Source organism: Carassius gibelio, chromosome B7, assembly GCF_023724105.1.
Source record: "Carassius gibelio isolate Cgi1373 ecotype wild population from Czech Republic chromosome B7, carGib1.2-hapl.c, whole genome shotgun sequence".
Lineage (NCBI taxonomy): Eukaryota > Metazoa > Chordata > Actinopteri > Cypriniformes > Cyprinidae > Carassius > Carassius gibelio.
In genome coordinates this window covers 3466215-3492663 of record NC_068402.1, presented here as the reverse complement: position 1 = coordinate 3492663, position 26449 = coordinate 3466215, and the positions used below count along the sequence as shown (strand labels likewise).

The window sequence follows — 26449 nt, the reverse complement described above, 5'->3', positions numbered from 1 at the left end:
CTCTCTAGGACGGAACTTGCCTACCCCTGTCTTAGAAGAACAAGTTTGGCTGATACAGAAGAGTGTAATAAAAGTGTTTTGAGGCAAAAATATTATTTTGATGATCATTAAACAGATGTGAATCTGAACACTCACCTGATACAGTCAGTGTAACAGCAACACTGATGTGTGATCTCTTTGCTTCACAGCTGTACTGACCACTATCAGACACATTAAATGTGATGTTGTAGACTCTCTCAGTACTGTTCGGGATGATTGAACCATCTTTGAACCAGCTGTATGTCCACTGCGTGTCATTTCCTGCTCCCTGTATGTCACATGTGAGAGTGACTGTCTCTCCACTGAACACACGCTCATCTGGAGTCACCTTCACTTCAGCTTTTGCTTCCACTGAGTTAATACAAATACAAACAAATATTGATAGATTAAAAGTCAAGCAAAAAAAGGCAAGACAGGCAAAACAGAATGGTCTTGAAATGCAAGAACATTTGCTGCATGAAGTCTACATCAAAAAGACAGTTATGGATAGCTGATTTTTAATTATACGGAATACAACAAACATTTTCTCAACAAAAATGATCTGTTATTGGACAAATAAATAAATTATTGTCTGTCCTAATCATATGCAGTGTGTGGTAAAGAGTACAGGCTTTATGTCGTCAATAACTGTCAAGGTTGCCAGACACAGCAAGATTGTGGTTTGTATGACTATTCATATGCTTCCTTCTCATGCTTAAAACTGATTTAAATATTTAAGGATGATTATTTTAAAAAAAGGAAAAAAAATATAGCATTATTTACCTTGACTGCCTCCATAGGGGGTGAATAATGGCATCAGTACTAAACATTGAAAGAAAAACAAAATACAATAAAACTGCACAGTTGCTCATATTAATGCTTTTAAATGTATTTAATGATTATACCTAATTGAAAACACCCATATTCTCTACTATTCATTTAAAATGGAGCAGTCCCCCAGTAGATGCATGAATCCTAGTCTGGCAGACCACTTATTATTGAGGAAAGATCATCACTTTCAATTAAGCCTAGTGAAGAAAAACATCTCATCTTCCCAAAAGTACAGCACAGTTCATTGTCTAACTAGGCTACACAGCAATAAGATCAGTCAGAAACCTTGATTACCAGTTTCTGATGACCAGGGTCCCATTTCAATAAGGAGATTCAACCAATTCTGAATTTAAATCTGACTCTGATTTGACTTAGCCAGAGATGGAAAACTCTGAGTTTACAGTTTCCAAACAGCTGAATTGTGTTAGTTCAGTCCACTCTAAGTAGGTTGACTATGAGTTTAGCTCGTGCACCTCGACTTTGAGAAGTCATGATCAATGGAGCTCCGAAATTATGATTCAAAAAGATGTCCGCATAAATGTTGCTTTTGTATTTGTAGGAAATAAAGCTAACCAAATGAATTGTAAAGAATTTGTGTTTATTTACCAGCTGTGGTGTTAGTTATGACATATATTTCATACTACCCCTCCATCTGGCATCATTCCATACAGTGCTCACAATGCATCTAACCACACTGGAAATCCTATAGGAAATCCTGAAGGAAGTACAATGTTAACAAGTGAACTAATTTATCAGATTTGCCTCAAACTGATTTCTACACCACTGACCTGCAGTCCTGTGAAACACCTCTTTGTCAGATTTATGCTTATGATTTGGGATTAAATTAAATTTTGCAAATGATCTACCAATGGGATACATAAAAAAAATAAATAAAAAATCTTATTCCGTTTTGCATTAATGTTATTTTCCTATAATACGAAAGTATTTTCCTATGCTATTTTACATTTTACTTAAAATGCACTTGTTTCCCCCAACATTTTTTTTTTCTATACCAAAATGCATCTTAAGAATTAGTTATTTGTACTTGAAATTAAACAAAATTACTCAGTAAGAGAAACATTTTTGCAGTGTTAATGAATGAATGAGGTATTTAAACACTACTTATGCTTTAAAAAGGGGAAGGATATCAAAATAACTCTAGGTTTAATGAAAAAAAAAAAACCTGCTCCTGACCAGGTTATGTTCATAGAATGAATGAATGAATGAATGAATGAATGAATGAATGAATGAATGAATGAATGAAGTTTTATTATTGTGTCATGCGTATAATTACGCCCAGCCTGCATGGACTTACAAGACACCAACATTAATAATCATAAGTAAGAGGATTAATATACAAGATAGATGTACCAGATAGACAGATCCAAAGTACATAGAATACATTGCTCCCCAAATAATAGTAATAGAATAGAATAGAATAGAATAAGTTACTATCGAAACTGACTCTGAATATAAGTTACCTCTCTTTTAGATATGGGCTTGACTTACTGTACCCTGCTTTCCTGGGTTTGACAACCCTCCCATTCTAAAACGGAAAACCCGGAGTTTCCCTCATTTATTAAAACTAACAAAGTATGTTTTGGGTTTTTTTTTTTTTTTACATTGAACAACGATGTAGCTATTCTTTACCCATCTTCTATGGTGTTTTCTTAGCAGCATACTGTATAAAACAAAAACAGCCCCTTATAAAAAAAAAATGAAAATGTTATATTGTTGTAGTAGTTATGAACAAATACAAAGATGTAACTTTTTATATGGAACTCTATAACTCTTTATATTGAGTGTGTTTTTATTCAATTGGTTCTCTATAGGGCTTATGTTTTTTGGAACAAAGCAGGAATTACGGTCTGGCTGAAATGGGCTCGTGAAGGAATATTGTAGGCTAACGGGACTCAATTACATGAGGCATGTTTTTAAAACCTGCATTTTCCACTACAGAGTAAGGCTCTCGCTCACTCAGTACGCGCTGAAGGCTCGTTGTAAAATGGCTAAAGGGTCTTTCACACAGGACGCGGTATGCGCGGCGCTGGACCCTGGGCTCAGCGTTGCCCTTCAGATACAACACGATTTGCGCTGCACTATGCCAAGAGCAAAGTAGGTGGAGTTTTCAAAACTGCCCGTGCATACGTTCTATTTATAACAGTTCTTCTATCTAATAACATGCAGGCCTGTTAATTGTATCGTACTGCTCAGGAAATTCCGACACAGTACAGTACTAGTCCATTTTGATTTCCGTGCTTGTTTGGATGCCCCGGTCGATTGGTAAAGTGCACCCAAACACCAGACCTGTTGGTTATTGGAGGATCTTCTATTTCTGGTCTGTTAAACGCACTGGCCACCGCGTGCCGCGCATGAACTGCTCGCTCACTCAGCGCGTACTGAGTGAGCGAGCGCCTGACTGAGTAGCCTAACATAAACATATAAGCTGGTGTTTTTTTCTTCTTCGGGGGTGTCAGGGGCGTTGCCTGTTACGTCGTTTGGGTTATTGGACTACCTTGTTGAACGCATCTCATTATATTTCACAATTTTTATTTATTTTCCAAATATAATGAATTAGTCCAACGAACCGTTCGGTACATAATGCGTACCGCGTAACGAACCGAAAGCCTCGTACCGAACGGTTCAATACGAATACGCGTATCGTTACACCCCTAATGTACATGATTGTGTTTTTGAGAAAAAAATATGTTATGCGTGGTTAGTGAAAAACTAAAAATGTTAAATCACTTGAATAAGGCAATAAAACACATACAGAATATTGGTTCCCGGGACATTTGAGAACTGGAGCTTGTAGCCTAGAATTTTTCTTTCAAAATTATGTGAAAATCATGTTGTTTACTCACTCACAGAAAACAATATATTGATTTAAATATTCTAAGACACTTTTTGTGAAAAAGTCATATGCGAGTAGGCGACAACTATCTTGAATATCATTGTGATTTACACCTGAGAAGACAAAGGCCTGCATAATGAGCTGCACAATGAACCGTTCTATCAGCTGTGCCACTGTGAAGGAGGAGTTACAAGAAAGAACGTGAGGACAAAATAAATCTATATAATTTTATGTTTGTAATTTATTTAGAATATATTTAACTATCCCACAACATTATTTTATATTCACTTGGGAGTGCAGTTAAAAGTTTATTAGGAACAATCGAAGCTGACTTTCAAACTGATTTTTTTGCATCATTACTCCAGTCACACAATCCTTCAGAAATCCTTTTAACAATCTTATTTTCTACAAGTAAAAAAAAAATATTGTTATTATTATTATTATCATTATTATTATTATTATTATTATTATTATTATTATTATTATTATTATTATTATTATTATTTTAGGTTATTTATGGGGGATAAATTGAAAGAACAGCATTGTTTGTTACATTTGTTACAGTTTTATTTGTACATTTATTTGTTACATTTATATTATTTACATCAAGCTTTTGAATGGTATAGTATTGTATATTGTTATTGAAACTTCACAATGTTTTACTTGATTATACATTAAGCCAGGAATTATAGTTTGGAAAAGTAGGGTAAGTAAAACGTTTACACATTATGTTAAAACTAGTACAAGTATATCAATAAATAAAAAGAGACTGCTGAATAAAGTGCTTCATTCTTTTTTTCTGAGGAAATGCAAATCTCAATTCCCCAACCACATCACATCTTTTTGGGGATGAATTATGTCTTATTCCTCTCATCACGAAGCAAACAGTAAAAAAAAACTTGAAGAACAGTCTGGCTGCGTTGTCTTCTGTTGTGTGGCGTATTCAAGCCGCACGCTTCAGTGAAACATTATAATCTGAATAGCGCGTTCAGCGCAGGGGCTTGGTCACATTAGAAGATAATGAAGGGAGACGTGAAAAACGGACATCGCATTGTTTTCATATGGATCACTTTATCACAGAATATTTGTTTTCGGCAGCACTTGTTTAGTAAAAAGTAGATATGTCGGGATTTCTATAGATATCTCTCTCATGTCTCTTCATTGAGTATTCACTGAGTTACAGTTCATTTTAATGACTCGTGTCTAAATAAAGATCAGCGCAGACAAAGGCTGCAGACAGCACACCTTGTTTGTTATCTTTATTTTATAAGTGCACAAAGTTTTGTTGTTATTATGTCTGTATACAAAAAAAGTAAACCCTTTACAGATTCGATTAATGTATTGGTCTTATCTGTACGATCAAAACTGAAAATGTAATTTAAGTTCTTTTTGTGGTTATAAGGAGAAAATGCCTCATAAAGCGTATACGCTTTAATCGACTATGGATCAGACACGTCCTCGCGCGGGTCTAGAGACGCAATGCCCTGCGTTTGGCGTGTATGCCCCATAATACTAATCTTGTTGATCGTTATAATAGAATACGTTTTCTGTAAAGATACAATTCAAAACAACTCAGCTGTCGAGTAAAACACAAGCGAGATCGGCATCTCTTCCTAGTTGAAGTTTGTCGTGAAGCTACTTCTGCATTTGTCTACGACACTGTTGTCATGTGGTTTCTACATCAGTAAAGGCGGTAGCAAAGGGTAACTAACGCCATTGACAGGCGACTGCACTGCCCTGTGTCAATGTTTAGAATGGGAATATTCTCATGATTTACAAGTACTTGAAAACATTAGAGATATTGTTAATGAGTTGGACAAAATATATAACACTGGCCTAGTGGTTTTTGGATATTTTACTGCAAATATCTTACAAATTGTACCTTTAAGCTATAGTCACTGAAAAGTATTTAAAGTGACAAAGATGTGTTGTTGTAGATCAGGTGCCCAGAACCTGTTTCTGGAGATCTACTTTCCTGAAGAGTTCAGCTCCAACCCTGATCAAACACAACTGAACCAAATGATTTGGATCTGAAGGAGCATAATTACAGACAGGTGTGTTTGATCATGGTTGGAAGTAAACTCTGCAGGAAGGTAGATCTCTCCAAGATCATGGCCGGACACCCCAGTTATAGATTAATAAAAAACAATGTTTTGTAAATGAGAAAATTCTTGTAAGCTTTTCTGTCCCTACCAATACCAAAATCAATTATACAGCATGTCCTTGTGTTTAGCACATCAAAAGTCCAGCATTGCATATTGAATATTTAAAGAGGATCTGACCTTTTTTGCCTTTTTAATTTTGTTTACATATATAAAGAGAAAAAAAAACAGTTTTTGGTCCCATCAGAGAATTGCTCAAAATCACTAAAATATTGACATTCACCATTCTTTGCTGGTGAAATGATCCTCCTAACCCTATACCTGGACAGATAAATCCTTGTCAATGCTGAAGAAACTGAACTCACCTTTTCCATGAGCACAGCATACAATGAATCACTTTGTAGTATTTCCAGAATTTTTAAGTCACTTTGGATAAAAGTTTCTGCTAAATTAATAAAGGTAACTTAGAATGAAATACTCACAGAGGACGAGGAACAGTACACTGGACCCCATGCTGTCACAATGCTGTATTCACAACTAGAGACTTCCTTGTGTAAGCTGTTATTTTATACTCAAAGAAGAGGGACGGTCTGTAGAGAGAAAATTTTCAAAAGATTCACCTTTTTTGGCTTAAGTTCATAGCATCAAGCTTCATATTCATAGAGCTCTCTAAGCTTTCTATCAGTATCACTGCGCAATAAATCTCTTATTTACATTGTGTCTACACTTGCTACAATGGGAGAATTCATGAGCAAGCAGAAACAAATATATTAAAATAATAAAAAAAATACTGGTGTTTTGATTGGTTGTGTTCAGGAAAGTGTCTGTGATCGGCTTCATTGCTCAATGCTACAAAAAACAAGGTGTAAATTGAAAGTTTTGATGCACTCCAGAACACCAACACAAATGCACATTAAATAATTTTCTAAATGGATTCGCCTGTATCGCTTGTTATTACAGTTTCAACTGAGGGAGCGCTCGCATTTTGTGCTCACTTTTTATTGCATGAGAAAATTGATGCGTGGTGTGAAAACTTGAGAATGGTGTCAATGCGTCAAAACTAAAATGAGCTATTCACACATTGTTTGAAGTAAGACATCTTATGGACTGGATTCAAGTTAAATGTATAGAAAGTGCTATTTGTGTGTATGTGACTTAATCCAAACAACAGTTCTATCTGCCCTTTGTGACAATGGGTTTAATTTAAGCAAGATTTTCATAATTATTGCATATATGTTGGGGTGTTATTTTTTTTAAGGGAAACAGTAATTTATATTACATTATTTACACAATTTTTTTTTGTGACATGACATACAGCCAAGAATAGTGACCCATACTCAGAATTCATGCTCTGCATTTAACCCATCCAAAGTGCACACACACAGCAGTGAACACAGATAAGCCATGAACACACACTCAGAGCAGTGGGTAGCCATTTATGCTGCAGTGCCCGGGAGCTGTTGGGGGTTCAGTGCATTGCTCAAGGGCATCCAAGAGACTTGAACCCACAAACCTAGGGTTAGGAGTCAAACTCTCTAACCACCAGGCCATAACTTCCCACTTTTTTTTCTTTCATTTCTGACCATGTAACCTAACCCCTGCCCCTAAACGTACCATTTGTTGATAAAACATAAGATATAACAGGCAGATACAGCTACAGTCATAATTTATTCAAAAAGTATTAATATTCAGAGTCTTCTGAAGCCAAACGATTGATTTGTGAGAGGAATAGACGTGATCACCGTCTCCATCTGCCATAAAGCACATCCTGTGTGCTGTAGTCTCTGAAGAACAAATTCAGAAAATGCTGCCGGAAGAAGCCTTAAGTCAGCTTTGGTTGTGGAATGCTATTGGGTCTTGTATGTCTCGTGACTGATTGCGTCATTCTATGGGAAGGGAGTATGTTTTTGAATGAGATGTGAGCGGGTTAAAGGAGCAGAATCATTTTCTTCCATTAAATCCTTATGTTTTACTTATGTTCGAAAAAAAAGACATTCTATGGCTTCAGAAGACTTGGGAAGCAACTCGACATGTTTGTACTATACTGCTTGTTTATTGTCAGTTTACAATAAATACCTGTGATTGCACTTATATTTGCCTGTTATATGTTTTATATTTTTCAGAAGTGGGTAGGTTTAGGGTAGGGGCGGGGTTTTTGTGGGGTTAGGTGCTCCAATTAAGGTATACATGTATATAAAATTATATATATATATATATATATATATATATATATATATATATATATATATATATAAGTTCTACCTCTCAGGTAGGTTCTTCAGAGTGTCTTGGAGGGGTGAGGTTTCTAAGTCATAACTTCTTGATACTGGTGTTCCTCAAGGCTCAGTCCTTGGACCACTTCTCCTCTCCATCTACATGTTGTTATCACCGATATGCTGATGACAATCAGCTCTACTTCTTATAACAACTAGATGATTCGACGGTAGCTGCTCACATTGCGGCCTGTCTTAGAGACATTTCTAGCTGGTTGAAGGATCATCATCAACTCAACCCTACTAAGACAGAACTGCTTGTGTTTCCAGCAAACCCATCATTTCATCACAGCTGCTGTATACAGCTGTGTTCGTTAACCATAACTTCTTCCAGGACCACCATAAACCTAGGATTTGTGATTGATGATCAGTTAAGCTTCACAGACCACACGGCTATAATGGCCTGGTTCTGCTGATTTGCCTCATACAATGTTGGCAGATTAGATAGTTCCTGTCAGGGCAAGCTGCACAACTTCTTCTCAAAGCTCTTGTTCTCTCCAGACTGGACTATTGTAATGCTCTCTTTAGCAGGCCTTTCCGCATGTACTATTAAGCCTCTGCCACTGATCCCGAATGCAGCAGTGAGGGTTGTCTTCAATGAGCCAAAAGAAAGCTCACGTTACTCCTCCCCTCATCAGGTTACACAGGCTTCCAGAAGCCGCTCGCATTAAATTCAACTTACTGATGCTTGCCTATAAGACAACCACTGGCGCTGCACCAATATACCTAAACTCACTAGTTTAAACATACAGTATGGAATTTTTGGCCAAGATGTACTTTGATGACATAAGATGTTCTTTGATGACGTCGGGAAAGAGTGTAGGCTCATGGGAGTTGTTGTTCATTGGAACACGCACTCTGTCACTCCCTATCATTCCTCACTCATTCTAACTTAGTATTTTGACAATCACGTCTTTTCGAATGGAGATATGATGGATATGAATTATTAGACCCCTATCAAATCAATATTCCATCTAGCTAGTAGTAATATATGTAAAAAAAAACATGGTCGCCTTTCGTTAATAATTATAATTACGTTTATACTATGATATCAAACTGCATTTGAGGCTACTTTATCCAGCTAGATATAGAACAAATGTAGATACTATACATGAGAGCTAGTCCGTCTGCGTTTTACACAAGACATCATCGTTTCACAAAATATACGGATAGATACAGTTAGCTGAATGAATGCATACCTGTTTATCAGAATGCAAGCGAGTTCGGCATCTCTCTGTAGTTTCAGCTTGTCACGAAGCTCTCTCTATCTTGGAAATGCAACTCCAATATTTAGCCGTGTCTTGTTTCTTACCTTGTCCCAAAAGGTACAGGTACACCTGTACATTTGCGCTTCACAGAACGTGCAGGCAAAGCATAATAATGATCCATAACTAAGTTATTGATTGGGGTATAAATACGAATATAAACAATATAAATCTAAAATATAATAGTCTCGATCAAGGCTAGCTACTACTTTTTCTTCTTCGTCTCGTCTTTGTTTCTGTTCGCCTTTGTATATAGCGGTTCCGCAGGAAGTTAGATAAACTAGAGGGGTCAAAGTTTATATGACACCATAGATGGGTGACAAAACGGAAATAAAGAAACGTACCGTGTCTTCTAATTAAACTGTAATTTTCTCCGGATTTGAAAGTTTGTGGAAACTGTCGGGATAATGTAAGTACACAATTAAAAAAAAATATGTATAACATAGATATAGTGATTTCTGCTATTTTTAAAGCAGAAAAATTACATATTGAGCCTTTAAACCTATGTGCACTCCAGAAGCGTGTGTCCTGCAGGTGAATGGCTCCTTGTGCTGCCATCTCAAAGAGGCAAAAAATCACTCTGACCTTTTCCTTGATTTGTGCCCAGCTGGTGGAATGACCTCCCAAACTCAATTTGAACAGCCTTTTCCAAAAACATCTAAAAACCCATCTTTTTCTCCAGCACCTGACCAACTAATACTAGCACTTACTTTTTCTATTCTATTCTGAATAAGCGATACTTGTCATGGCACTTGTATAAGGTTGTTCTCTCATTGCTTCTATTGTTCCCATTTGTAAGTTGCTTTGAATAAAAGTGTCTGTCAGGGTTTTGCACGGACACTCTTTTTGTCTGTGTGCCGACTTAAAGCATGGCATACAGCGATCAACGAGAATAGCTTCTTGCAGTCGGGGGTGAATTAAAAAAATGGAGACGTCAAGCCGAACGCTTGCATTAAATGCAATATTTGTCAAATACACAGACGTTTCAGAAACATTTTCATGAACAACAGAACCACTTTTTATATACTGCTTAATACAGCGCCATCTTTTCAAGAATAAAGTTTAACATAATTATATACTGTTTAAATACTTATAGGGGTATATATGCTTTTATCAGTGTTATATGATAAACGTGACTCAATACAACAGTGCGACTACACTAAAAAAGCTTTTACCAATCTAAAACAACAGATTTGTGGCCATTACTTGATACACACGTGATCGTTGTCATGCAGTGAATCTGGCCAATCGTGAAACAGCTGTATCGTCATCCTGCTCCTGCAGTCGCCCTGGAGAAACTGCGGTAGCTGAGTCAGCCGGCTTCTCTTGAAACGCTCTCGCGGTACTTTGATGCCACACATGACAGTCGTGTGGCCTCTGTGCCATCTCAATTTGGACAAAAATTCTAACCAGCATGCACTGTTTTAAGTCAGATTGCGATCGGTTTAATTCGGCTTGTGCCCTGGTCTTGTCTAGTCCTTTGTAGTTCTGTGTTTTTGACTTGTTCCTTGTTTTAGCTATCTGTTTGTTTAGTTTTACTTTTTTTTTATCAGTTTTATTTTATTTATTCCCTTGTTTTGGGAGTAATTTGTGTTTCTGTGGAGCCTTGTTTTCTCTCTTGCTGTTAGAGTACCTGTCCTGACCTGTTCATGTCCACTGGTTCCCTTACCTGACATCTGGGGTGCGAAAAGTTAATGGTCAACAAGTATCTGACCTCTGCTCTTTGGTGCTTTGCTCTGGTCTCTCCACCAGCCTTGTCATGCCGCCCCCTCTGCTGCTATAGTATTCTGCCAGTTGATGTCTGAGGCTGTTCCAGTGGCCTTCCCTAGCTGACTCTATTTAATTTGTTCTTGTTCTAGTATCACCTGTCATCTCACAACCCTTTTGTATCAGTCTGTTTTGTCAATAAACCCTTGTTACTCACACTGCAATTGGGTCCTCCTTCCAGAACCCTGACTGTATGACAAAAATTTCAATACAAATGTAAAATGTGTTTCTGATCTTCATTTCCCTACTTCAGGGATGCAAGATGAATTTCACACTTTTTTGCGAGATGTTTGACATCTGTGTTTGACAGTCTCTGCTATTTTATGAAGATTTCTAAGTAGTGTGAAGCTGTTGGTGCCTCATGACGTGGTTCTAAACATTCGAGGCATTATCACAGTTCTGCTCTTTTGTTTTCAGAATGACTTAAAAAAGCAGTAACATACTCTATCAGGGTTTTGTACTCTGATACTGGGTCAATTTTTATTTAAATAATTGTAGTGCAGAAAGATCACATTTATTTGAATACATGTTAATAATTATTTTAATTAGCCTAATTATCAAGTGACACAGCTGAAATGTGCATGTGTGACTTGTGGTTTTCATGTGGGCATGGCTGTCATGTGCGTAACTGTCATATGCAGCAGACTTTTACCCGACAGTCAAAGTGCCATTATGTCAGGAAAGCATACACTGGAGAAAAGACTGAAAGGGTTTAAGGAGCAATTTTGTGACTGGGCCGTGGGGGAATAGCAAACCCAAGGGACCACCTTCTGTTCTGTCATGCATGGCTGTGCGCAGAAAGTTTTTTGCAATCTTGACGGCTGACTCAACTTCCCATTGATTTAGGATGTCTTGGTGAAGAAATGACATGCTCCAATTCCCAGCTGGTGCAGATAGACCAGAAGGAGTTCAATCTCCCAAAAGCCTGAGAAATGGTCAACAATTATAAGATAGTCATTTTGCTGATGACTGAATAAGTCCATGCTGACAATTTGCCATGGCCTGCTGGGGATGTCGTGAGACAGCATGGTTTCCTTCTGTTGGTTGTGCTCAAATTCATTGCAAGCGAAGAGTTACTCACAAAGTCTTTGATTTCTGCTTGCATACTGGGCCAATACAGTGTGTCATGAGCCTGACGATAACATGCATCACCTCCTATATGGCTTGAATGTATGCCTTTGAGCATCTCTGGACGTAGTGATTTGGGGATAATGACTTTCTGACTACGGTACAAAATACCAACTTATCTCATATCTATAAGGCCAGTATTCTTGGATGCTGTGTGCTGTCCTTTCTTTCTCATCTGGGCAGCCTGCCAGGGCAGTGGATTTATGCTTCATCCCTTTCAGTATGCTCCCTGATTGTTCCCAAGCGCTGGTCTGTCACCTTCAGGTATTCTTCTTGGTTGATAAATTGTACCTTTTCCTGCTCTTTCTGCAGATGACATGTGGCATGCCTCTGGTAAATAGCTACCGTGCCTGTACAGTCAGCAGCTGTCCTGCTCAACATGTCACTGATGAACATTTTAGGCCCTGGCTTGTAGACAGCTTTGAGACTGTAGTTTTGAAGTGTCATGAGCATGCTCTGAACCCGCTTGGGTGCACTGAGAAGTGGTTTGCTAAATATAGTTTTCAAGGGTTTGTGGTCAGTCTCTGCTGTGACCAACTCTCGTCTGTACAGGTAATGGTGAAATCTTTGACAAGAGAAGACAATACTGGAGACGCTCTTTTACGATTTGTGCATAATTTTTTCAGTGGGAGTCAGTGCTCTTGAAGCAAAGGTGACAGGCTGTCCTTCTTGCATAAGGCAGCACCTAAGACCACTTTGGCTGGAATCACTTTTTACTGTGACAGGCTTGGCAACATCATAATATCGTAGCACAGGCATTGATGTGGCCATGGATTTTAGCTTGCAAACTGCATCTTCATGTTTTGGGTAGCCAGTGCCATAGGGTGTCTTTGTCGAGCAAGCACCACAGTGGCACACAAACAGTAGACAAGTGGGGTATGATTTTGTCTAAATAATTAGCAAAGCCGATGAGAGACGCTGTACCTGTTTAGCATCTGTAGGGTTGGGCATGTCCATGATGGCCCTCACCTTTTCTGGATCAGGCTTCAAGCCAGTGGATGAAAGTGGACTTCACTTGGTTAACTTTAAATTGCAACTTTTTTAGGCTAAGTCATAGCTTGACCTCTCTGCAATGCTCCAACAGGGCCTGAAGCTTATGATCATGATCATTTTCAGCTTGCTGGTCCATGTCACCACAACCAATGACAAGAATATAATCTGCAATGGGCTCAGTGCCCTTTAGATCTGCTAACAGTTCATGCTGTTTGTGTTGATAGACCTCAGGTTCCACTGTGACACCAAATGGTAGCTTTGGTCTCTGCTATTTTATGAAGATTTCTAAGTAGTGTGAAGCTGTTGGTGCCTCATGACGTGGTTCTAAACATTCGAGGCATTATCACAGTTCTGCTCTTTTGTTTTCAGAATGACTTAAAAGCAGTAACTTACTGTATCAGGGTTTTGCACTCTGATACTGGGTAAATATTTATTTAAATAATTGTAGTGCAGAAAGATCACATTTATTTGAATTTATTTTAATTAGCCTAATTATCAAGTGACACAGCTGAAATGTGCATGTGTGACTTGAGGCAAATGGCACACTTTGTTTGCACTTGTGGTCTTGATGTGGGCATGGCTGTCATGTGCGTAACTGTCATGTGCAGCAGACTTTTACCCGACAGTCAAAGTGCCATTATGTCATGAAAGCATACACTGGAGAAAAGACTGAAAGGGTTTAAGGAGCAATTTTGTGACTGGGCCGTGGGGGAATAGCAAACCCAAGGGACCACCTTCTGTTCTGTCAAGCATGGCTGTGCGCAGAAAGTTTTTTGCAATCTTGATGGCTGATTCAGACTTCCCATTGATTTAGGATGTTTTGGGGAAGAAATGCTGTGTCATCGCTCTCATATGCCTAGTGGTCTGTTCAGCTGTGCGACACATCTTAATGGCTTTGAGCAATGTTAAATTTTTTCCACTTAACAACCTACATCTGGTTCCTTCATTTGAAATGCCCAGTACAATTTTGTCAAGAATCATTTCATCCTTTAATCCACCATAATCACAAGTCGTTGCTTTTTCTCTCAATCTGGTGACAAAATTGTCTATGGGTTTACAACACCCAAACACGTACCTTTCATAAATGACATTTTTGGCAGGTTTGAAGTATGCTTCCAATGCATCTGGTTTTAATGTCTCTCTGTTGTTCCTCTTTGAGATTCAAATTGTGCTGCTAAACATGTCTGCATTCAGATCCCATCACACTTCTCAGTGTAGAAGCTTGTACTTCCCTGGTCTTTTTTTAAGCTAGGCCAGTGACCAGTGCATAATCCTCAAACACAGCTCTGAATAAGTCCCAGTTGGCGATCCAGCCTCCGTTCATGTTCATCGTTAATGGCGGAGGTATGCTAGCTGGTTCACCGCTGTTACAGGCGAAGCGTGGCTGCAGCATTATCGGCGTCCATAATCAATAAACTCTGACAACTGTTGATCGCATGATCTATTACGTCCTGTAACAATGAGGTGGAGGAGGGATGCCAGAAAAATGTTGTAGGACAGAGGTAGGAAGAATGCATGTATATATACCCATGTCGTGCTAGATGATAAGCTAAAAGACATGCACCTGTGCCAAATTGGATGATTATCTGATTATCCTCCCAAACCTTGTTAATAAAACACTATTTAAAGATCGCAAACATAATTCAAACATCAACGTGAGTCTATAAATTACAATGGTTTGTCTGTTTCATCCCTCAACCTTTGATTTGTATGTTTAATGTTATATTTGACACTTCGAAAGAAGGTTCATCGATTACAATTTTATGTAAGCAGGTGGCGAAAATGGGGCTGTTAATATGCATTTTATCTTTAATCATATGAGATTTTTTTTTTTTCAAAAACACTGATTTGTCATTAATCTTTGAGTCTTTGATTAATTCATTCATAAATTACATTTTGCTTTTATTTAGTTGTTTAATGCTTTTTCTTCAAAAAAAAAAAAAAAAAAAAAAAAAATTTGGAATCAATACAATTTGAATGTTTCCCAACCCTACTCAAAAATAAAAAGTCAATAATTATTCATTCCAAACCCGTAAGACCTGTTCATGTTCAGAACACAAATTAAGATATTTTTTATGGAATTCAAGAGTTTTCTGACCCTCCATAGGCAGCACCACATTTAAGGCACAGAAAGACGAATAGTTAATGTGAAATGAGTAGTTTAACCATAATCTTATTACTTTGATCTGCACATAAACAACACATGCACTTGGTGCTGCTGACGTAGAAAACACACATGTGCTGTGTCTTTTTTATGGAGAATAATTGTTGAATAAAGTTGTTATTTTGGTTTTCTTTGGCCACAAAAAGTATTCTCGTTCCTTCATATAATTATGGTTTGAACACTGATGTCACATGGAATATTTTGTCGATGTTCTTGGTGCCTTTCTTTGACTAGATTGCATAGATAGATTGCACTAGATAGCATTGTCATATAACTTTTTCAGAATCAGAATCAGAATCAGAAAAAGCTTTATTGCCAAGTATGCTTGCGCATACAAGGAATTTGTTTTAGTGACATAAGCTTCCAGTACACAGAGACAACTACATACATACAGACCAAAAAAAAAAAAAAAAAAAATTATATATATATATATATATATATATATATATATATATATATATATATATATACATATAAGTGTATAAACAATTGTGCGATACATGTTAATGGAATAGGATTGAATAAGATGCAGGGTTTTACTAGGATGGAGGGGTAACAAATAAATATAAGGATATTGCACTTTTTTATAACGTAAGCATACGTGGGGAACATTTAACTGTTCATGAGGTAGATTGCCTGGGGAAAGAAACTGTTTTTGTGCCTGACTGTTCTGGTATTTGCGGCCAGATGGCAAAAGTTCAAAGATGGGGTGAATTGGATGTGAGGACTCTTTTCCTCACTCTGGATGTAAACAGTTCTTGAAGGGTGGGCAGGGGAGCACCAATAATCCTTTCAGCAGTCCGAACAGTTCTCTGTAGTCTTCTGATGTCTGATTTTGTTGCTGAGCCAAACCAGACAGTTATTGAAGTACACAGTACAGACTCAATGACGGCTGAGTAGAACTGTTTCAGCAGCTCCTGTGGCAGGTTAAACTTCCTCAGCTGGCGAGGAACCTTTTTTGAGGGAACTATCCTTTTAATATACTCCAAATGCATATAACAATATTAATATTCATTTATATAACAGGCTCTTAATTTTTTGAAGGGGTCCTATTATGCTTTTTCATTTTTTTCTACAAGGGCACACAAAAGATCTACAAAGTTACGAATCTCAAAGTCCACTCCAAAAGGAAATATTTCATTTTTTTTTAAATCCCTTTCAAGAACTACAATGAATGGCTCATTTGACCTACAGTGTTGGTTTCCGGGTTTTGTGATGTCACAAAGCAGCTCATTCGTATATTTTAAAATTATTCCTGCCTACAGAAATTTGAAAGGTTGGGGGGTGGGGTCATGGCTAGAACGCTTGGATGAGTGCATCAGGCAAGAAGCGACGAAGAAGAAGTGCGGCTGGAGAGTTAGTGCATCAGAGAAAATGAAGAAGAAAAGTTGTGTTTGAATTTAAAAGACGTTGTGTAATGTGACAGAACATTGTGCTGCGCTTTTCATCTGATGTGCGACTGCCTTAAGAAATGCTGTTTCTTTCATCCCCATGCACAGACGTCTTTGTTTGGGCTTCTGGAAGTAGATGATGCTTAATAACCCCAATTTGCTGCACATTTTACTGAGAACAGCTTCCACAACATGATATGTCCTCCCTGCCTCTTCGAGTTTGTACCTGTCTTTGGACTGATGCTCAAGAAGTACCTATAAACAAAAAGCAGAGAACTGTTAGTTTCTTTCAAGTGGGATGAAAATCATGTCAGTTCCCAGTCACCACCTTCAGTGGGTCACTGCTTTTGCAGTACAGTTCATAAAGGTGACAGTGATATTAATCCTAACCACTTAAATAACAGCAGCTGAAAAAAATTCCATCACAAACACACCGTAACGAACAGTCCTGCAACAAAGTAGAGGTGTGTGATTTATCCAAGCAGAGCATTTGCACTCAACAGTATTCATAATTTTAAATGAAGTGTTTGCAGAGGAAGGAGGATTGGGATCCTTCCTCTCTGGTCTCCAGCACAGACAGAGATGTTGAACCTGCAACACACCACTTTTTTGAGGGGAAGAAGCGGGTTTTCATCACTTGGCTGCTGTGGTCCTGCGTGGCTCGCAAAATCACAACACATCCAAACATTCCTTGTTTAACCCACCAAATAAAAAACAAGCCCTCAAGTACAATATTATGTAGAAATTACCTTTGATAAATTTCACAGTGCAAGAATTATCTTCAGCATACTTCAAATTGAAATGGCAAAAATGTCAGCCAGACCAGCGATGAAATCAGCTTGTCCCTCCAATGTCAGCATCCATGCCCTCATCTTCATTGTGTACCTAAAACAAAAACAAATATACTGTTACCTACTTTTTAAGAAATAAACTAGAGTGAAAAGAGCATGTGTGGTTGCATACTCTCACTACTAAGCTTTAGATGACTACTTTTAAAAGAAAATAATTGCAATCAACCATATTTTTCCAATGTTGACATAAGTGGTTTTCTGTGAATCTGCAAGATTTCTGATTCATTAGCCGCTGTAAAGAAATAAAGACAAGAATAACAAGTAAATGTAAAAACTGTTTGCACTACAAACCAGTGTGTTCTTAATGTAGATAATACATTAAAATGATCAAAAGTTCAAAATAGCTGGAAGCAGATGAGACTAGAATTCAGTATTTGTTTAAATATCTACTATTATTCACACACACACACACACACAAATATATATATATATATATATATATATATATATATATATATATATATATATATATATATATATATATATATATACGTATGTGTGTGTGTGTGTGTCTATATATATATATATATATATATATATATATATATATATATATTTTTTTTTTTTTTTTTTTATTATATTATTATATATTTTTTTTAAATAAGGTGAATACATTCTAAATGCTGAGCCTATGGGTAAAAAGTAAAATAATTCACAATTTTACATAAATAATCACAGTAGCAAATGGCCTTTAATTTTTTTTTTTTTCAAAGCCAAATGATTCCTTTCTGAAGTGATATTTGGTCAAATAGTTTATGTTGACTTCAGGTTGTGGGGCAATCTTTCTTTGTACATTTAGATCCTTGAAATGAAATGACTACATCATTAGTATCAGAGTAAGAACAATCATGACTCTATAGTTATGTTTTTTTTTTCAGAAATCATGGCCCGGTTAACACTGGACAGAAGCAACAGCTCAAAGTAAACAACAATACTATCTGTCTCTAAACAGAGAATATAAATTGTCAGACCCTAAACTAAGAAAAGTCCTGATCATGTCCAGACTCAGTGACCATAACCTCAGACAGAGACAGACCTGGACACAGAAGAAGACAGATTGCACTTTTTAACAACATGCCCTCCTAATTATACACAGATTAGAGAAACATTCTTCCCCCAATTCACAAACCAGCACAAAGACTTCAAGCAGATAGAACAAAAGGAAACTGCTGCACATTCTGGAGAAACCTCAACAAGCTTGAACCTGCTGCAAGGTACGTCAAGTCCTTACACAATAAAAGAACAAGCAGCAGAACAGAAGCACAAGAAAACACTGTACAGCACACACAAAGACTGACATGACAGGATCCAGTCCATCTGTATCTTTATTATGATTATTATTAGTACATTAGTTTTACTATACACAGATATATAGACTATATATGCTATATACATCTATTCTTATGTATATTTGTATTAAATGTTAATTTAAATGTTAATATGCTTTGGCAAAGAACAGATACTTCTTTTTAACCATGTCAATAAAGCTCCTTGAATCTTGTCTCCATCACTCGTTCTAAGATAATTTCTAAAGAGAAAACGGCGGTCTGTGATTGGTGTCTCCATTGACGAACCCACAGAATGATTTCATTGGTCACATCAAAGCCAATCAGAGGCTTTAAAATGTTAATCGTGTTTGACTTCTCAATCTAAAATTATTATTATTTTTTTTTCCCGAACGAGATAATGAGTGAAATATTGTGACCAATTTTTGGTAACATAAATATAATACAAAATTATAAACCAAATGATTAGATTTTATTTCCGCGTTTAATTTACATAAGAAAAAATACTTAGTTTGAATGATCTATATTTATATCTCAAATATTCAATGCTTATTTCTCAAAACGTTGGATATTACGTTTGAACAATTATTACCACCAACGCTAAACACTACATTTATTAAAACAATCCTCTTTTTCCTCTTCCAGAAAACTCACGCACACGAAGATAATCTCATTTGAGTAAATCATAGGAGAGGGGGGTGTTAACTTCGCTAAAGGACCTAGGTGAAACCACGAGCACGACCACGAGTTCCGACGTCACAAATCACGCGAAACAACGATGGCAGCCCCTACGAATAATATTGCATATGGATGCAGTGTTTATGCAAGTGGTACACGTTGAAAAAACGATTTAAGGACAATGTAACATTGCAATAAAATTAATAAGCTAGCTACAATTCTTTGCGCTCAGGAAGTTTGGCGTGACTTGCCTGGAACGGTACAAAAAGTCGTTAGTCGTGGTTTGAAATCGTGACTTACGAGGTCAAAAACCTGCCTGGAACACAGCATTAATAACATTTATTATTATTATTTGGGGCAAGCAACGAAGGTGCGTAGGACCCTTTTGTATTGGTTCCCGTTCTTCTTATTATTCTTCCTTTCTCCGACTAGGAGTTTATAGCAGCCCATAGAACCGATTGCGGGAAAGTTGTTATGGTTTGACATTCTGATAGAGGACAGTGCCAACATTAAGTACACCAATTTTGGTGTGTCTAATACATTCCCTCTAGCGCCACCACCTGTCCAAAGTTTCACTTTAATTTTGTTAATTTTTAACCGTAAGGCCAATCAACAAAATTCTTTTCCTTTGATTTCTGAGTTCATGCCGATTCGGTTCGAGGGTGCCTATGAAGTCATTTTCCGTCATAGAAATATGGCCGCCATTTAGAATTTTTTGAAAAACCTACTTTTTCGAACTCGTTCTAGACGCTTTGTCCGATTTACATGAAAATTTAACCAGATCATCTTCAGTCAGTGTTGACCAAAAGTAATGCAACTCAAATTGTTTCGTCAAACCGTTTTCGATAAACGCTCAAACTAATTTTATGAAGTACTTACAAAAACAGTCGCAAGGCTGTATCTCTGCAAAGATTTATCAAATTCAGACCAAACTTGGTACATGTCATAACAAGCATGACCTGAGGCTACATTCTGCGTTTCGGCCCAGCGCCACCTACTGGTCCGGAGATATGAAAAATTGCTATTTTTGCTTATAACATCTAAACAGTTTGTCCAAAAACCATAATTTTTTTTAATTAGGTATTGTTAGATTCAGTGCAACATGCCGAGTCCACTGATATGCAATTTTACCATTTTGGACATTTTGACTGTCGGCCATTTTGAATTTTGTGCTAAAATGCCGTATTTTCAGAACGCATCAACGGATTGTTACGAAACACAGTATGGGTCATCAGCACAATGTACTGAAGGAGCGTGAGAAGTTTCGAAACAGCGCCACCTATTGGTGATCATCTTTTTTTAAATGCTTATAACTTTGGGTGTGGTCGACTTATTTTCACGAGTCTCATCTAATTAGACTCCTGAAACCTTACAGAGTCCTACAATACCAAACATGTTAGTTTTCTTCCTTACGGTTTGTGCAGCGTTGTGATTTAGCGCTTAAAAAACATTTGGCTATATCTTTGAAACCGCTTTTCGGATCAAGACAAAACCACTGTCAGAAGTTCGAAAACATAGGTCGATAGCTAAACACCAATGCCCAAATGCGAAAATATTAATAGTAAGGGGTAGTAAAATTCAATTAATGTCAAGAGTCAGTAAACAAATGCATTGGTGTAATATTACGAAACTCAGAATATGCCAACAACACCATCACCTGAAGTTACTCAACATATTTCGAAACAGCGCCACATAGTGGTCAAAAGTTATAACTCAATTTACATAATGGCTAATAACTTTTGAATAAATCTGGCTATTGAAATGTCGCTGGTCTTAAAAGATTTCTTGGGTCAAGCCGAGAACATAGACTCGAAGTTTTCCATATTTGGCTGAACTTCCTGTCCGCCATCTTGATTTTCAGTCAAAACTTCTCCTAGACCGATTGTCCTATTTTCACCAAAATCGAATCATAGCATCTTCAGACTGAGACAACTGAAGAAAATGGATTTTGTGTCGATATACGAAATGGTTCTCATTTAGCGAATCAACAAATATGCTGGAAGGATGCCAAAATGCATTTGAGGCTCTTTCTCAGCAAAGCTTTGACATTTTTGCACCAAACATTGTATGTGTCATTGTCACCTCACACCGACCATTCCACACTAATTTGGTAACAGCGCCACCAATAGGTTACACATGATAAGCCAATAAATCCTATTACTAGTGGTTGTGTTTATTGTTTTCAAGCCATTTTGCCTAAAATAATCTTAAAATGGTTTTAATTACTAATTACTAAAAGCTTGCCTCTGTAGTGCTTGGCCCCGTTATTTCTGCTTGCAGCTATATTTATTATTATTATTATTATTAATATTATAACATTTATTATTAAATATTTAGTGGAAAAATAACATTAAAAAAGCGAGTGCTTTCTTTAGTGCAGCGTGAGACACACCGCTGCTCTCCTTGACGATGAGCTCGATGACGTCTGTGCTCAATGAGTAGCTCACAACATTTTGTTGGTTGTTTCTATATAATGGGCCTCATTTTAGGAAGACATGAAGACACATTGTTATTTGTGCATTTCTAACTTTAGAAACTTTGTGTAGAGAGAAAATGACAGAAGTGTTAAGATGCCCAATAAAGGTTGAGCTGATGATTGTGGTTGACGTTTGCTCTATTTCTACTCTATAGTTTTAACCAGAATGGGGAAGATAGTTATTCTTATTCTGCATCTTTAGTTTCATAAACCTTAAAATACTATCACAAGCGCAAAAGATTCCCAGCAACATGTGCATGTCATTCTCATTTACTTACCCTTCTTAGAATCCCTGTCTAATATCAGATTTAGTCTCTGTTTTCTAATATTTAGTTTGACAGTAAAGCAGCAATAATACCAGCCGGTGAGGCAAGATGTCCAGTGAGAGGTTTCAGTCAGTTCTTGTTCTGCATATCGACAGTCGAACCTGAGACGATCATCTTTTGTCTGTGAGGACTTTTGGTGGTCCTGCTCCTGTCAACAAAGTTGTGGCAAGCGTCCAATTATTGCTTTAGATGCTTTAAAGTTAAAAAAGTTTTTGTCTTGACCTGTATTAACTGCTCTCTAAACTGAATATTAAACTCCAGTGTTTCACTGCTTTAGACTGAATGACTGCAGTGTCAAACATCATGTTCTCAACAAAGAATCCTGCTGAAGATACACAAGTATCTCCTGGAATAAGAGAAGTATCTCCTTTTAGAGAAGAAATAAACATTTGGAATATTGGTGTGGCGGCTCATCACTCCATCCAGTATGAATCAATATCATTTAATAGGCTTGATCTGTCACTTGTGTGTGGCAGTATATTCAATTTAAGTCATTTATACGTGTTGATGTTTATATTATGTCTCTGATAGTGTGACCATACCAAAAGAGATGTGAAATATCTTACAATCAATCTCTTTTTCTTCCTGTTTTGTGTTTCTGTGTAGAGTTGTGTCTCCTCCCTCATCTCTTCTTGAACTATGTAATGCAGGAAGTGTCTGATTTAGAGACGCATCTCTGTTAAAACAGTCTGTTAATGTGTCAGTATGGGCTCCAGTGCACTGCCTCTCATCATCTGTGAGTATTTCACTATATTCTACTCTATCTTCAGTTTTTCTGTTATTAACAGTGTTCAGCTGAAGATAAATCAATGATTGTGTGTAGGAGGCTCTATGAATTCTTTATTGTTCAGATTAATGTGATGATGTGTTGCGTATGGATCAGATACAGAGTTTCAGAGAACATGTATTTATCTGAGCTGCTTGTGAAAGATGGAGGCTCTGTGGACATGTGCTCTTGCTGTTTATGAAGTTCACACTTATTGTTTTCAGCAGTTCAGTTGAATCAGATGTATTTGTGTTAATATGAGTTAGGTGTTGTATGGTATTTTATCTTAAAATAGTTTCTCTGTTAGAGATTCAGAAAGATTCCAGAACTAAATGTACAGCACTAAAGTACTCTGACGATTTTGCACAACCTATTTCCAGTACCACTTAAAGCGTTGCATTCACGCAGACAGTGTGTTCTAGTAATTGACACAAGCCAGTCGACAGCGATGTCATGTATGGACATAAAATGGATATGGAAAGTTGACGTATATGTATAGAAATTTAAAGAATCTCCAACGACAACTAGCAGTGCTACAAGTGCCTACACTTCAGTGTCCGTACATTTATTGCTGTTCGTCATACTTGCGAAATAAGTTGACACAATGTTTACATTATGTTACATAGTGTTTTAAATCATGATGGGTGAGGGCTTTTTCAAATGCATCTGGCTAATCAATTCAATTCAATTCAAGTTTATTTGTATAGCACTTTTTACAAAGTAATCGTTACAAAGCAACTTTTGTAACAATTATGTTTCTGCAATATTGAGTAATAGCTTATAAGTGGTGACTGTCAGTTTGAGCACGTATGACAGGATTTTTAGAAAAAATAATACAAGATGTAGTAAGCCAGACGATGAACATTATTAATATTATTAATTATTAATAATTATTATATGATGCAGTCACACTTGTAGCAATATTTGTTAGTTCTGTTTTTGATTGAGAAATTCTGTATCTGATCCACACATAACATATCTTCACATTAATCTGAACAATAAAAAATTCATAGAGCCTCCTACAAACAATCTTTAATTTGTCTTCTGTTTTTTTGATCAATGTCTACTTATGTCACGGTTAGTACCAGTTGTGCTGGTTAGACCCTGCACCGAAGTTGGAGCCAATTTGGTTCTTGAAAAAGACAGTTCTGTACTAAAAATGCCCAAAAGTGGTTATTTCCACAATTTGTTCTGGTTCTATGAAAAGGTTCTGGCGGTGCAAAAGGCCCTATTGACATATGAACATATTCCACACTGTAAAAATGTTTTTTTATTCATCCAATTAAAGAAAGTTAAGTTAATGATTCACATCTATATTTTTTAACTTGGCCTAAACAAAAAATAAATAAATAAACACATCGTCAGTTAATCTATTACAAAGTTTCCTTGCAAGATGATTTTCACTCTAGATGGGTTTAGTTGTGGACTTGATCAACGCTGAGGACTCTTACTGGAGTCAGTCTTGTCAGCTGCATCCTTGAATGACATGAATGCTTCTTCCAAGTTGGAATCTTGTAATTATGGCAAATACAACATGGGATGAATGCACTTATACAAACCTGGTTTACTGTAAAAAGAGCTGGGCTTTGAAATACAATCTGGGTAATGTCAGGCTTGTCATTGACAACTTTTCTGTAAAGAGCAAACATAAAATTTACAGTTGTCATAAGGGCATCAGACTAAGGGTTTAGATTTAATTGTGCAGTTTGCCAGTCAATAAAGTGATCCTCTTTAGAACAGGTCTCAGTTAATCCACAGGAGAGACAGCTGATCTGAGTTTTAGTGTGAAGGTGGCATAAGTGTATGTTTTTAGTGCATGAAGTGATTTAAATGTATTAACATGCATGATGTGAATAAGAAAATTGTTCCGTTCTTGTATAACTTTTAATGTTTGAACAAAGAGACAGGGTTTCACAGACAGGGCTTAGATTAAGTCAGGACCAAGCCTAAGCTAAATCAGGATACCTAAATAACTTTCATAAAAATGACTTAAGAACTTTTCTGGTGTACATCTTGACAAGACAATTTCACTGACATATTTTAAGATTGTTTCATTACAAGATATTTTACAAAATTTCATTACAAGACAGCTTGAACATGCACTTTAGTCTGGGACTAGCCTTAAGCCTTGTCTATGAAACAGGGGATAATGTTTATATAGCTGTGCTCTCTTTTCACCGTTATGAGAGCCATACTTACAAAGCACCTCTTCCATTTTTTCTTCCTTCCAAAACAAGACAGTCGTTAAGAGGGCTCTGAACCTATAGAAGATAAATATATTCATCTGTTTTTTTGTATTTGAACTGTCCTGAGCTGACATGGTATAGTTGGTCCTCTTTTCTCCTTCGATGGAGCATCTGCTTCAATATTTGGTTAAAACTAGACAAGCCCATCATTTTGGGGGTGGTAGACTGTGGTCCTTAGCTGTTTTACCTTCAGGAGGTGACAAAGGTCAGCCATTAGCCGGGACAAGAACGAGGTGGCCTGATCTGACAATATCGCTGTGGGGAAGTTGACTCGACTACAAAGGAGGAAGAGCTCCTGGGCAATGGCTTTTAACGTGGCCTTGCGAAGGGGGACAGCTTCTGGGTAGCGAATGGCGTAGTCCACCATCACTAAGATGTGTTTGTGGCAATGGGTGGACTTCGGCAGCAGCCCAACCAAATACATCCTGATATGCTCGAAGGGCAGCTTGATGATGGGCAGTGAAATCAGCGGGCTGGGGAGAGATTCCATGGTGACGTCCACTGGCAGGTTGGACAGGCTTGACAGAATAGCTTCACGTCTGCATCCAGGCCAGGCCAGTGAGAATGGTCACGGATCCACCTCCACCTCTTCCACCTCTTTTCCTCCCCCCTTTGCTGTGCGACACAGTAAAGTAGGCCATTCTGAATGACAGGAGCTGAATGTGGCGGCGGCTGTGTCTCCTTTCCCTCGATCACCCTCACTTGTGACCAGCAATGTTTTAACAAATCATCCCCTTGTTCCTCCTTTGAAAATGCTCCCCCTCCCGACACCTGCTGGAAGACATCATAAAAGAGATTAGAGTTTTGGGAGGGGGCCTCACCGTCTCTGCCACTGTCTGAGGTTCGTTTTCATCGTTTTCACGATCCTCACCTTGATGGGCCAGGTGCCTGGGGTGGCCGAGATGGTGATACGAAGAACGGGGACCTGTCGTGTGTCACCATGTACACAGGTGATGGTTAGGAGGGCCTTGGACTTCACACGCGGGGGTAACATTATGGGCTGCGCGAGGCTGACTATACTGCCTGAATCCAGC

The 26449-nt window shown here is 37.5% G+C and overlaps 1 protein-coding gene across 1 annotated transcript in view; it reads right to left on the bottom strand.

Annotated features, from left to right (window-relative positions):
* The window catches only part of LOC127961830 (B-cell receptor CD22-like), a 96033-nt gene extending 70251 nt beyond the window's left edge, over nucleotides 1–25782 (bottom strand). Inside the window, exons 1-2 of the mRNA XM_052561102.1 lie at nucleotides 25695–25782; nucleotides 136–390 (exon numbers count right to left, since the gene is read on the bottom strand). Of these exons, the coding sequence (XP_052417062.1) occupies nucleotides 136–390; nucleotides 25695–25782 (343 nt within the window). The remainder of the gene's footprint in view (nucleotides 1–135; nucleotides 391–25694) is intronic.
* Nucleotides 25783–26449: the final 667 nt, after the last annotated feature.